Source organism: Motacilla alba, chromosome 4A, assembly GCF_015832195.1.
Source record: "Motacilla alba alba isolate MOTALB_02 chromosome 4A, Motacilla_alba_V1.0_pri, whole genome shotgun sequence".
Taxonomy (NCBI): domain Eukaryota; kingdom Metazoa; phylum Chordata; class Aves; order Passeriformes; family Motacillidae; genus Motacilla; species Motacilla alba.
In genome coordinates, this window is record NC_052045.1 from 17,930,426 (window position 1) to 17,942,053 (window position 11,628).

General features: G+C 51.7%; 1 protein-coding gene and 5 non-coding genes across 6 annotated transcripts; all 6 read left to right on the top strand.

Annotated features, from left to right (window-relative positions):
- Nucleotides 1-1,035: 1,035 nt before the first annotated feature.
- Nucleotides 1,036-11,601, top strand: DKC1 (dyskerin pseudouridine synthase 1). The gene is made up of 15 exons (XM_038122748.1): nt 1,036-1,091; nt 1,264-1,325; nt 1,540-1,626; nt 2,159-2,250; nt 2,765-2,949; nt 3,415-3,479; nt 4,036-4,162; nt 4,510-4,640; nt 5,575-5,718; nt 6,150-6,270; nt 7,425-7,543; nt 8,601-8,704; nt 9,120-9,186; nt 9,778-9,936; nt 10,318-11,601. Exons 1-15 carry the CDS (start codon nt 1,076-1,078, stop codon nt 10,387-10,389), a joined length of 1,551 nt encoding a protein of 516 aa, XP_037978676.1. The 5' UTR covers nt 1,036-1,075; the 3' UTR covers nt 10,390-11,601.
- Nucleotides 3,581-3,826, top strand: LOC119695219. Its single transcript, XR_005255098.1, has one exon. It is a non-coding gene; the product is annotated as a small nucleolar RNA SNORD17 (small nucleolar RNA).
- Nucleotides 4,350-4,425, top strand: LOC119695217. The gene has a single exon (XR_005255096.1). It is a non-coding gene; the product is annotated as a small nucleolar RNA SNORD83 (small nucleolar RNA).
- LOC119695224 lies at nt 4,787-4,921 on the top strand. Its single transcript, XR_005255103.1, has one exon. It is a non-coding gene; the product is annotated as a small nucleolar RNA SNORA36 family (small nucleolar RNA).
- On the top strand, nt 6,935-7,180 carry LOC119695218. The gene has a single exon (XR_005255097.1). It is a non-coding gene; the product is annotated as a small nucleolar RNA SNORD17 (small nucleolar RNA).
- Nucleotides 7,840-7,916, top strand: LOC119695221. Its single transcript, XR_005255100.1, has one exon. It is a non-coding gene; the product is annotated as a small nucleolar RNA SNORD83 (small nucleolar RNA).
- Nucleotides 11,602-11,628: the final 27 nt, after the last annotated feature.

Consider the following 11,628-nt stretch of genomic DNA (forward strand, 5'->3'; position numbering starts at 1 on the left):
CCAGTCTCTGTAGCAGCTGTTAACCCAGAGAACTGAGCCTGCAGGGTGGCAAATCCACTTCATCTGAGGGAATTTGGGAAGGGAATTCATGGTGGAGGTGGTGAAGTTACAGGAGTTCTTGGAATGTGGGCTATTTGTTTAATTCTTTTCAGCTGTAATCCGTCTGCTCTCGGGCATTTCTGTCTCTTGCTTTCTGCTTCTTGGGACCTGTAGGTGAAGGCAGCTGGTCTTTAGAGAAAAGACCCTGCTGTCTTTGGTGCACTCAGCTGTTGGGTATAGGCCTTGCTAAATTCCACCAGTGCTAATGTACAACCTCAGGCAGGGCAGGCTTTATCCTAGAGGCTGGAGATGCCCCGGGGCTGTGTGTGTTGGGTGGATAAAGAGCAGCTCCTGGCGAGTGAAACAAATGCTCTCAGCCAGCGCTTCCAGAGACCCTGCAGAGGCTGAGGCTTTCAGAAAGACAATCCCGTTTGTACACCTGGGAGAAAAGCCAGAGGTTAGCGGTAATTGTGTTAAACAATGGTATTACATCTGATTTTAGTATTTGGGTCTGGAGACAGCAGTTTTTTCAAACGCTTTTCCAGTGTTTGCTTTTCAAGTGTTTTTCATCTTCCCCACTTAAATAATGAAGAATTTGCCGTTTTCTCCTCTGAAACGCAAACAGAGACGCTGCTAATTTTAAGAAGCCTTAATTACCACAACCCTCTTTTGACAAGGTAAAATAGTAGTTGAGAAAGGCTCGGACCCGAACCGGATGATATTTTATGGCTAAGTTAGCCGTGGATGCGCCGGGCCGAGAGGCAAAACTAAAAACCCATGCGGCGAAATTCCTTAGGTCCGCATCCTTTCTGAATTCCAACAGACGAAAGTGTTCCTGGAGCCGTGAGTCCGCGCTAGCGGCGGGGCGGGGCGGTGCGCGGGCGGCTCCCGGGCGGCGGAAGGGGCGCGGCGCGGGCGGGCGGTGCCGGTGACGCGGCGGCGCGGGCGGGCGGTGCCGGTGACGCGGCGGCGCGGGGCCCGGCGGGACGGGGCGGGCGCTGCGCTGCGAGCGGCGGGGACGGCACGCGGCGCGGCCATGGCGGACGGGGACGGTGCGCAGCGGCGGGGACCGGCGGCGGGGACGGGCACGGCAAGGGCTCGGGAGCGGCGCGGCGCCGCTCGGGGAAGGGTCTGCGGGCGGCTTTGCCCCCCGGGCCTTTGCCCCTCTGCCCTCCCGGCCCTGCCGCGCTCCCGCCGCTCACCCCCGGCCTGTCGCTCCCGCAGGTTCCAGCGGGAAGAAGCGGCGGAAGAAGGAGAAGCGGGCGCTCGCCGATGATGATGTAGCGGTAAGCGCGGGGAGGGGGGGTTGATCGGGGTGCCGGGGGGCTCCCCAGCCCCGTCCGCGGGGACGCGTTCCGGGTACCGTGCCTAGGGCTGGGGCGGGCTCTCCGCGCTCCGTCCCGGCGGGAGCAGCGCGGGGGCAGCGGCGCCTCCCGGGCCACGTGGAGAGCGCGGCCCGCCGGCTTCCCCCTCTCTGATCCCGCTTCACTTCACCCGCAGGACATCCAGCACACCGAGGACTTTCTCATCAAGCCCGAGTCCCGGGTGGCCCAGCTGGACACGTCGCAGTGGCCCTTGCTGCTGAAGGTAGGGCGGGCTGTGCTCGGCCTCGTGGCCGTCCGTGTTCCCGCTGCTTTTGTGCTCTGCCCCTGGCGGTGTGGCCCCGCCGCGTGGAGCGGCGCACGTGGTGCTCGGCCGGCAGAAAGCGTGTTACAATGTCTCCCCGGCGGTATCGTTAAGTATTGTGGGTTTTCCGTGCCTTGGAAAGATCCCGCCCTATTTCTTGAGTTTTCCATTTGGGTCTGGTCATGGCCTGTGGTGTGGGTAGGTTTCCAGGTTGCTTCTGCTGAGTTTCTGGCGAATGTTCCGTTTATCCTGCATCGTCAATGCATATATTGTGCAGCTTTTCCATCTGCTTCAGTCCAAGATTTCTGGGTTTTTTCCGATTTTTGTTATAATATCGTGATTTCATTGTTGGGTCATTTTCATTTTGGAGGTGGCTCTATCACTTAAATGTACAAATCAAATCAGACTCGATGTATGTGGGGAGATGTACTGCAGGACAGCAGCACTGAAATCAAGTTTAAAAAGACTTGTAACTTCTGCTTGGATTTTGTAGAACTTTGACAAGTTGAATGTGAGGACAGCACACTACACGCCTCTTCCTTCCGGTGCTAATCCCCTGAAGAGAGAGATTTCTGACTATGTTAGGTGAGTGCAATACAGGCTAGAGTGATTTATTTTTCTTGCACAGTTAATACCTTCAAAATATTTTCTGTCTGGATTCCCTTTATACCTTTCTTCTTCACTTAGTGCCTTGCCAGAATCATTAAACTTTTAAATAAGACCCACTGATCTCTCCCTGTAAAGTTTTCTTTATCCTGGGATTGTAGGAGGCCTGTGGATGAACATGCAAACTACCTAAGGAATTCTCTGGGGTCTTCAGAGAAGTCCCTTGGCCTGCTGGGCTTTGAGACTGCTTGGAGTTCATAGAATTTGGGGATTTTTAAAAGTGCAGGGAAGAATTCCTTGCCCGTGAATTATATCACTGTTGTGCACGGAGCAGGTCAATGGGAGCTTACTGAGAGCTGCTGGGAGGCTCCCTGCTTACCTGGCTGTGTAAAAATGCATTTCTCTGCAGCCAGGACAGTATTTCAGAGTTGCTGCACTGTTGCCATGTCTGCCCTGATGCTTAGCTCCCATTCCCTGCCATTTTGCACCACAGGTCTGGCTTTATTAACCTCGACAAACCCTCCAACCCATCCTCTCACGAGGTGGTGGCGTGGATCCGGCGCATCCTGCGAGTGGAGAAGACGGGGCACAGTGGCACCCTGGACCCCAAGGTGACCGGGTGCCTCATTGTGTGCATCGAGAGGGCCACACGCCTGGTCAAGTCTCAGCAGAGTGCAGGTTTGTTTGATGCTCAGGGCTATTTGCAGTGACTAGGGATGTGTGAAGTGCTTTTGGAGACAAAATGTAGGTTTCTAAAACTTCAAAAGGCCAATCTTAGTCTTCAGTGCCTTGACATTAAGGGTTATTCCAAGCCACTGAACACATATCCATGTTGTCTCGGGTGGTTTTTTCATTGTTTCTCTGGTGCTTGGGCTATTACAAGTCAGTGAAAACACCTCTGACATGGTTTGATATACCAGTTGAACTTAGGGCTTCAGCCTCTACTAGTCCAGAGAAGAAATAAATGTAGCTTAGATTTATTTCCCTGGAAGAAAAACCAACTCTGTAATAAACCATGCCCATTTCCTAGAAGAGGTGGTAGGATTCAGGGTTCTGGGGATGTGTGGCTATTAAGCAGGGTGGACCTTGAGGTCAACATCAAATGCCAGTGGCCGTTCCTGACTGCTCTTGTCATTCTTTCAGGCAAAGAGTATGTGGGAATTGTTCGGCTGCACAATGCCATTGAAAGTGAGGCTCAGCTGGCCAGGGTAAGTCTCACGTGCTCTTAGCCACGCTGGCATCTGGCATGCAGAGTGCTGGGCACTGGTGGGAGATGAGAGGCCAGGAATGGAGCTCAGGTGTGCTGTGTGTGAGGTGATGACACAGTTTATCCATTCTCTGAGTGCAGCAGAGCTGCCCTCCTGCAGCAGCCCAGCTCCTGTTCTAGGCCCTGGGTGCTGTGCAGCCTCCAGACATCCTGCAGTGTCCCAGTGTCCTGCCGGGGGCTGCTGTGATGTGTGGCTGGCTGCCTGCAGGAGGGGAGCAGTGCTGGCAGGGTTGGAGCCCCTCTCTGGGGGCTCCAGCCTCACTGGGACGAGGGATGGTGTCTGATCACATGCTGCCATATAATGGAAAAATCCTGGCAGATCACTGGCATCTTGACCACATCACTGGCTTGGAATTGCTGTATTAAATACGGCATCACCTAATTAGGATAAACCTTGTGGTTTCTCACTCTTGGAAGTGGACACAGTTGCTGCAGACTCCAAGGTGCTCCTGCATTAGGGCACAGATGTAAACTCATGCTTCTCCTTCCTCCCTCAGGCCATAGAAACCCTGACAGGTGCCCTGTTCCAGCGGCCACCCCTCATTGCTGCTGTCAAACGACAGCTGAGGGTCAGAACCATCTACGAGAGCAAGCTGGTGGAGTATGATCCTGAGAGAAGATTAGGTAAAACGGGTCTTTCCTGCCTTTTCCCTATAAAACTGACAGCTCATAAAGTTTTCTGTGAAATGGGCTGCTTTTGGCAGATGTCTTAAGGCCTCCCATGGTCCAGCAGTAACTGCTTCATGCATTGTTTGGTGTGCTGGGACGCAAATCCCATCTCTTTTTGTACTGCTGCACCCCTCACAGAAGAGCCAAATGATGTCAATTAGATGGCATTAGCTCTCAGGGCAAAGATGACCTTCATCTATCACCCCATGCTGATGGCTCTGGGAAGGGCTGGGCGTACAGCTTCTCTTGACGGATGTGGTCTATTTTCTGCTTAAAAACCCTTCGCCCTGTCATGCTTTCAGGTATCTTCTGGGTGAGCTGTGAAGCAGGCACATACATCCGAACCCTCTGCGTCCACCTGGGGTTGCTGCTGGGCGTGGGGGGCCAGATGCAAGAGCTGCGCAGAGTCCGCTCCGGCATCCTGGGAGAGACGGTACAGTGGCACCTCAAACTATAGCCAGCCCCTTTGAAATTGTCACAGTTGCGGGAGCTCCTTGGGACTGTGTGAGTTTTACACTGTCAGGAGGAGGTTTGTGACTAGCCCCCCAACAGTGAGAGCTCTTGCTGTGGATGGTCTGTAACCAAAGTGTTGAGTTCAGTTCAGGATGTCGCTCCTGTTCTGGTAATTAAACTTTGGGACAGTGAGTGACTGGGAAGTGCGCTGTGGTGGCTGAAGCTTTGTTTTATGTCACCTGTGTTTCTCAGCCTACAGACCCCAGTGTCGCATGAGTTCCGGAGTGTGAAGTGACTGCTTGCAGTCAGCACAGCTCAGGGAATGGGGTTCATTGGAGTGAGCCTGGGAGGTGCAGTCTTGTGAGATCTTGGACACTTGTACAGTCTTTTCACTCTGGTCATAGATCCAGCTGCTGTCCAAACTCCAGAACTCATTTCTTTCTTTGCAAAGCAGCAGTATCAGAGTGCAAGTTCTTCCCCACCCATATGTGCTCTTAGCTTAGCTGTAATCACTGGGTCATTTATGAATTCCAGGTGTTGGGTGCTCACAGTTTCCTCAGAATTTATTCTATGTCACAGATTAAAGAGCTGGTTAATTTAGACTTCTCCTCAGTAACCTTTGTCTAGGAGCCACGGGGATTTAAGTTAGGTCATATGTAAGAGTTTCATATGGGCAGACCTTAGACCATAGATCCAAATACTGTCTGAGATTAGGAAGGTCCAAGTCTGGTAGCTCAAGCCAGGCTGACCTCAAGCTGCTGATGGAAAGTATTCTTTCCTCTTTTAAGTTGTGTTTTCATGCTTGTGGTGGGCATCTGGTTTTGCTCCCTGTTTGCTGTTGGACTTCAGCTATTCTCTTGGGCATGTTTCAGTGGTGGCTGGTGGGAGAGTTTAGAAGGGTTTTGCCTTTGCAGGACAACATGGTGACCATGCATGACGTGCTGGACGCCCAGTGGCAGTACGACAACAACAAGGATGACAGCTACCTGCGAAGGGTCATCCTGCCCCTGGAGAAGCTGCTGACTTCACACAAGAGGCTCGTCATGAAAGACAGTGCAGTGAGTTCCTGAGGCAGTGCCAGGGGACAGACAGACAGACACTGCAAAGTGTCCCCCTGACTAGTAGAACACACAGGGGATCGGCAGCCATGTGATGTCTGGCGCTGTCCTGATGGTGACTTGTGTAGATCCTCATGTGGGCTGCTGCCAGAGCAGCACTAGGGTCCAGGAGCTATGAATTAAGTGAGAGAGGATCTGCTCTCCTCACTTGAGGAGGATGCTGATGGTTTTGAGAGATCTGCCTCACCTGTTGTTTGCTGTGATAGGTGCTTTGCTTTCTCCTTCCAAAGCTCCCAAGTTTTATGTAGTGGACAAAATCCCTAGTTACTTAGGGATGATATTGCTGGGATGGTAATGGCAGTGAGAAGCTAAAAATTAGAGACACTTCATACTTTGATTCTCATAATAACTTCCAAGCCCTACATTTTCAGGTTAATGCCATTTGCTATGGAGCCAAGATCATGCTGCCTGGTGTTCTGCGGTATGAGGATGGGATTGAGCTTAATCAGGAGATTGTTGTCATCACCACAAAAGGAGAAGCCATCTGCCTAGGTATGAAATGCCTCCTTCTCCTTGTGTCCAGCTAACTGCAGAAATAACAGACTGTGTGACCGTAAAGGCACCACACATTAGTTCCCATGTGCAGAAGGTTTAATTAGTGCTTCCTGATAAGGAATGTGGGCCCAAGGCAGCTGCTTTTTGTAGCCACATTTCTCCTCGCGGAGAAAAGCAAGGCACAATTTTCCCCAAGAATATTTCTGGGATTCACATTCTCTAAACCTCAGAGAAAGAAAACACAATTCTTATCACTTGCTGTGCCTGTGTTTGTGCCAGAGTAGAATGCAATATGGAGATGGTTTAGCCACAGTGAGGATGTTTTGTTCCCTTGGCCTATCAGGGCCAAGAGTGTGTGTGTGTGGGGACTGTCAGGGGACAGTCAGGAGACAGTCAGATGATGAGTGCAGTGTGAGCCGTTGTGAGCAAGAGTGAGTGCATGGCAGATTCAGTTTTAGATGTATAGAATAATATAGTGTAATAAAGTACTTAATTGGCCTTCTGATAAGCTGGAGTCAGATGCATCATTCTCTCCCCTTGTCAGAGATGCCCTTGTTTGCATCAGTAGCTTTTGGGCAGGATGTTAAGCAGCAGTGGCTGCATCAGTCCTGGGCCAGGTGTGAGGGGTTCAGCAGCTGTGCGATGCTCAGGTGTGCTGTGTGTGAGGTGATGACACAGTTTATCCATTCTCTGAGTGCAGTAGAGCTGCCCTCCTGCAGCAGCCCAGCTCCTGTTCTAGGCCCTGGGTGCTGTGCAGCCTCCAGACATCCTGCAGTGTCCCAGTGTCCTGCTGGGGGCTGCTGTGATGTGTGGCTGGCTGCCTGCAGGAGGGGAGCAGTGCTGGCAGGGTTGGAGCCCCTCTCTGGGGGCTCCAGCCTCACTGGGACGAGGGATGGTGTCTGATCACACGCTGCCACCAGGCACATCACACCTCCTGGTAGATCAGTGCAAAGGGACTCCAGCAACTGCCACCTTGACTTGAAAGGGTGCCCGGTTGTAAGCAGGGTCTTCAGAGAAGCTGTGTGACAGTCAGTGAGTCCTTGGGGTGACACTGGTGGGGGGTGTTGGTCATCTTTGTGCTGACAGAGGCAGAACAGGCTGTCACAGTTCTGCTTTTCAAGAGTTACTGACCTCCATGCCTGCTTCTGCAGCCATTGCCTTGATGACCACAGCAGTCATTTCTACGTGTGACCATGGCGTCGTGGCAAAGATCAAGAGAGTGATCATGGAGAGAGACACGTACCCCCGGAAATGGGGGCTGGGTCCCAAGGTGAGTGCTGCTGGCTGTGGGCCTGGGGTCAGCCCCAGGGCACTGCTGGGAGCCCAGCCATTGGGATGTGGGGCTCTGGGACCCTTGGGCACAGCAGTGCCTGGGTCTTCTTCAGGGCCTTGCTGTAATTCTGCTGTGGTCTCCTGGAGCTGTGATGGTGGCAGTTTGCAGTGCCAGGGCTGTGGCAGCCCAGTGCTGCAGGGACTGAGGCTTTCCCTCCCAAAAGAGCCTGGGAGCCACTGCTGGTGTTCAGGCATGGGCTCCTCAGATCTGTACAGCACCAGCTCTGGTAAAGAGCCAAATGATGTGAAGTGGATGGCATTAGCACTCTGTGCAAAGATGACCTTCATCCATCACCCCTTTGCTGATGGCTCTGGAGGGGCTGGGCAGGAGCTTCTTTTCCTTCTGGTGTGACACTGCTTAAATGCACACTGTCTGTGAGATACTAAACTGTGCCTGAAGGAGAGGAGCAGTGGGAACACCCAGTGTTGGGTTCCTCTCCCACCTCAGGCATGTGGCAGTAGCTCAACTGCAGCCAGGCTGGCCTGATGCAGGTTGGACTCGGAGCTCTGTGTCAAGTTGCTCATCCCATTCCTGTCGTTCAGGTGAAAGCTTTGGGGCTGCTGACACATCTGTCTCATGGCAAAGGTGGGGTAACACAGGACAGTTCAAGCATTTTGAAGTCTTTTGCAAAATCTCACAAACAAGTGGTCCAGCTCAAACGCTGCAGGTCATTGAGCTGGAAAAACCCAGTCAAAGATCCAGACTCCATGATGTGCAGTTGTGTTACTTTGCAGTTGAGTTTTACTTTGCAGTTGAGTTGCTTTGACTCCCCCATCAAATTAGCCATTACTTACTGATAAAGATGCCTCTTGTCTGAGATTTAGGCTTCTGTGCAGGTGATGTTTTGTCTCATTTGTTGTTTTAAGGTCCTTGGACCAGTGGTTAGTAGATAATGCTGTAGTTGTTGGCTTGTAGCTGGATTCCCTCCTCCTAGCTTGATGGAGGATTTTTCCTACCTGGAGCTGCAGTTTGACTTGTTGCCCTTTGCTTTCAGGCCAGTCAGAAGAAGATGATGATCCAGAAGGGTCTCCTGGACAAGCATGGAAAGCCCAATGAGAGCACACCGGAGTCCTGGAAGATGGAGTATGTGGATTACAGGTGGGTATTGGGCGTGTGGCCCCCACAGGGTTGTTCAGAGGGGAGCAGGGGCTGGGCTGGGTGCTGCTATTTGTGCATGGATCATGTTAGGCTTGGCCTGTGGGGATTGCAGTTGCATTTCATGGAGTGGGTTGCCTTGGGCAGCGTTGGAAGGAAAGGCCCTGAGCAGACAGTTATCCCTTTTTAGCCTGCTGTGGTTTTAGAGGGAGTCAGTCTGCTAAATTAAATGGGGGAGGCTGTGCTGTTGCCCAGCCCAGCTGGTCCTGGTGCAGGCTGCAGGTCTCCCCTACACCAGCTTCTCCCCCAGCTCCTGGCGTGGGTTGCAGAGCCCTTTTAGGGCACAGGGATTTGTACCAGTCCAGAGCAGCATGAGGCAGTCACTGTCCTCTGCAACATTGGGAATGTTTTCTTTCAGGGATACTTCCAGGAAAGAAGCAGCTGCTGATCACCAAGCTGTTTCAAAGGTGGACAATGCTGCAAAAGTGAGTATTGCCAGTGCTCTCTGGCTCTTACTTCATGCCCCTGTTAGTCCCATTATCTGCACATACCTTGCACCTGCATTTTGGTCCAGTGATGATTTTTAGTCTAGGGTCTTCCATGCCCTTCGTTAGGCACAAGGTCAGTGCCCATTCACAGTTCCTTGCTGGGGCTCCAGCAATTTCCCACCACCCAGGGCATGATTTGCAGCTCAGACACCAAGCTGCAGGCCCTGGGCATATTCTTCAACACAGCAAAAGAAAATACATTGTATGGAGCCACAGCAGAGATTTGTTGTGCCATAGAACGTTTTTGCAGACTACAAAGAGCTACAGAAATGTCCATGCAAGAGTTGCACCTAAAATTCCCTAACTCAGGGCTTTTGCATGCCCTTGGAAAGGTGCAGCAGTGTTTTAAACTAATATTTGGGATACAGGAAACGCTGAAAAATACAGGGGGCTGTTCTGGCAGAAGCAAATCCTAGACAGTGTGTGCTGTTGTTAAATGAAGTTATATTGAATTGGGCAATCACTTTTCCCCTCACCTGAGCTCTGTTGGAAGGTGTTGGTATGTCTGACAATGTGTTCCCCCAACAGAGAAAGAGAGACTCAGAGAGTGAAAACGAGGAAGCTGTGACCCCACCGTCCCCTGCCACCCCACCACCAGAGGAGCTGAGCAGAAAGGAAAAGAAAAAGAGGAAGAAAGAGAAGAAAGCCCAAGAGGCAGCTGAGAGTGGGGGAGAACAAATTGAGAGGGTAGGTAATTGGGTACTGTCATGGTCCCAGCATGGTAGAGATTGCTGTCTGTCCCTAATCACCTCCAGGATTAATGCATCAGCAGCCTGCAGTGTGTGTCCACTGAGTGCCAGGCTTTCCACAGCAGAGAAGGATGTTTTAGAGGTGCATTTTAAACTGAACTGGTGGTTGGAGATAGGGCAGGTGGCCCAGGACAGTTGTTGGGTTGGGTTCCTGCCAGGACTCCTCTGTGCCCTGGTGCCCTGTGGTGGGTCCCCGTGGGAGGATGGTGCTGGAGTGTGCCTGGGGAGCCTGCACTGCTTTGCTGTTCTTCCTGAAATGGGCAGTGGGGGATTCCTTTCCCTTTTTGATGGCTTCCTGACCTTTCCAACTTCTCAACAGACCAGTGAGAGCAGCAGCAAGAAGAAGAAGAAGAAGAAGAAACAGAAGGAGGTAGAAGAGAGCTCGGACTAAGCAGCCGGGTCTGTCCAAAGCAGGCAACCTCATCAGTAAGGAGGGAGGAGTTTTAGGCCTTGAGAAGAGGAGGACTGGCTGCATGGCACAGGAGCCAGCAAGTTCAAGTTCTTTTCTGCTGTTTATATGAGTGAGTGGGTGTTTGCCCTGCTCAGGTGCACCTCTTCATCCTGTTTTAAGGGTTGCCAGAGGAGCAGGGTGCCTCACTGTCCCTGCACTGGATTGATCTCTAAAGCTGAGCACCATGATCCCAACAGAAGTGGTATCTCCAGGGAAGCTGTAGCTTCTGGCTCTTCCTTGGTCTCTGTTTCCACCTAGTGACGGTGGAATAATCTTTCTCCCGCCCTCATGTACTGCCTCTTTCTTCCTTTTCTCCCAAGGCTGAGGCTGTAACCTGACAGTTAAAGAATGTGTTGCTTCCTGGAGGAGTGGCTTTATCACAGCCCATGTGAAGGGGTTTCCATGGGGACAGTCAGATCAGTTATTTCTGAAGGACTATGTTTTGTTTTAACCTGGCCACATGCTTGGCTTCACCTTCAGTTTAAAGAGGACAAATAGTCCACTCAGATTGTTTTTCACTCCTTTTTTGACCTTTATCATGAAAGGATTAGAGAATTTAATTCCTCATTTTGCTTATAGCACATGGCCGTGCTTGTTCATGGTGTGCTGATTCCCAAGCCCAGCAGCCTCAGTGACCTGGGCAGTGTGTCCCTTTGCTGGCTCTTTGCTCTTCTCTACCCCTTTGTTGGACTGCAAAGCTCTTGGTTGCCTTGCCTGGTTCAGGTGCCCAGTGGGTGGGAATGTGGCTGGAGGGCAGGAGGTGACCAGGAGGTGACCAACATGCTCTTCATGCTGCTGGGACTGGAGTCCTCCTGAGGAAAAGCTTGGTCAGAGGCAGCTCTGCCAAGGGCCATTGGGTGTGGGCTTGAACGGTTTCAGATAAATCTGTTGCTAACCTATCTGGAATGACTTGCTGGGTCAGAAGGTCTCTCCTCTGTCACGGGGGTAGTGCTGAGCCATAATTGAGTTCCTTTGAATGAGGAAGGACCCCAGGCTGTTTTGTTCTGAGTTTCATCCCTGCTGAAATTCTGTTAACTGTTGGTTTAACCTCGTGCATTGCTTTAGTCTTAATGGTCTATCCTCCCCTCCGGGCAGTGGGGACAGCAACTGGTGGGTGTTACAACCTGAGCACAAAAAAAAAAAAAAAAAAAAGGTCCATTTTTATTTACTCTTTTTTTA

Bases quoted from the DNA above. Each gene is read 5' to 3' on its own strand.
- DKC1 (XM_038122748.1), top strand. The intron at 4,163-4,509 runs GTAAAACGGGTC...TCATGCTTTCAG, and splicing joins TGATCCTGAGAGAAGATTAG to GTATCTTCTGGGTGAGCTGT. The intron at 5,719-6,149 runs GTGAGTTCCTGA...CTACATTTTCAG, and splicing joins TCGTCATGAAAGACAGTGCA to GTTAATGCCATTTGCTATGG.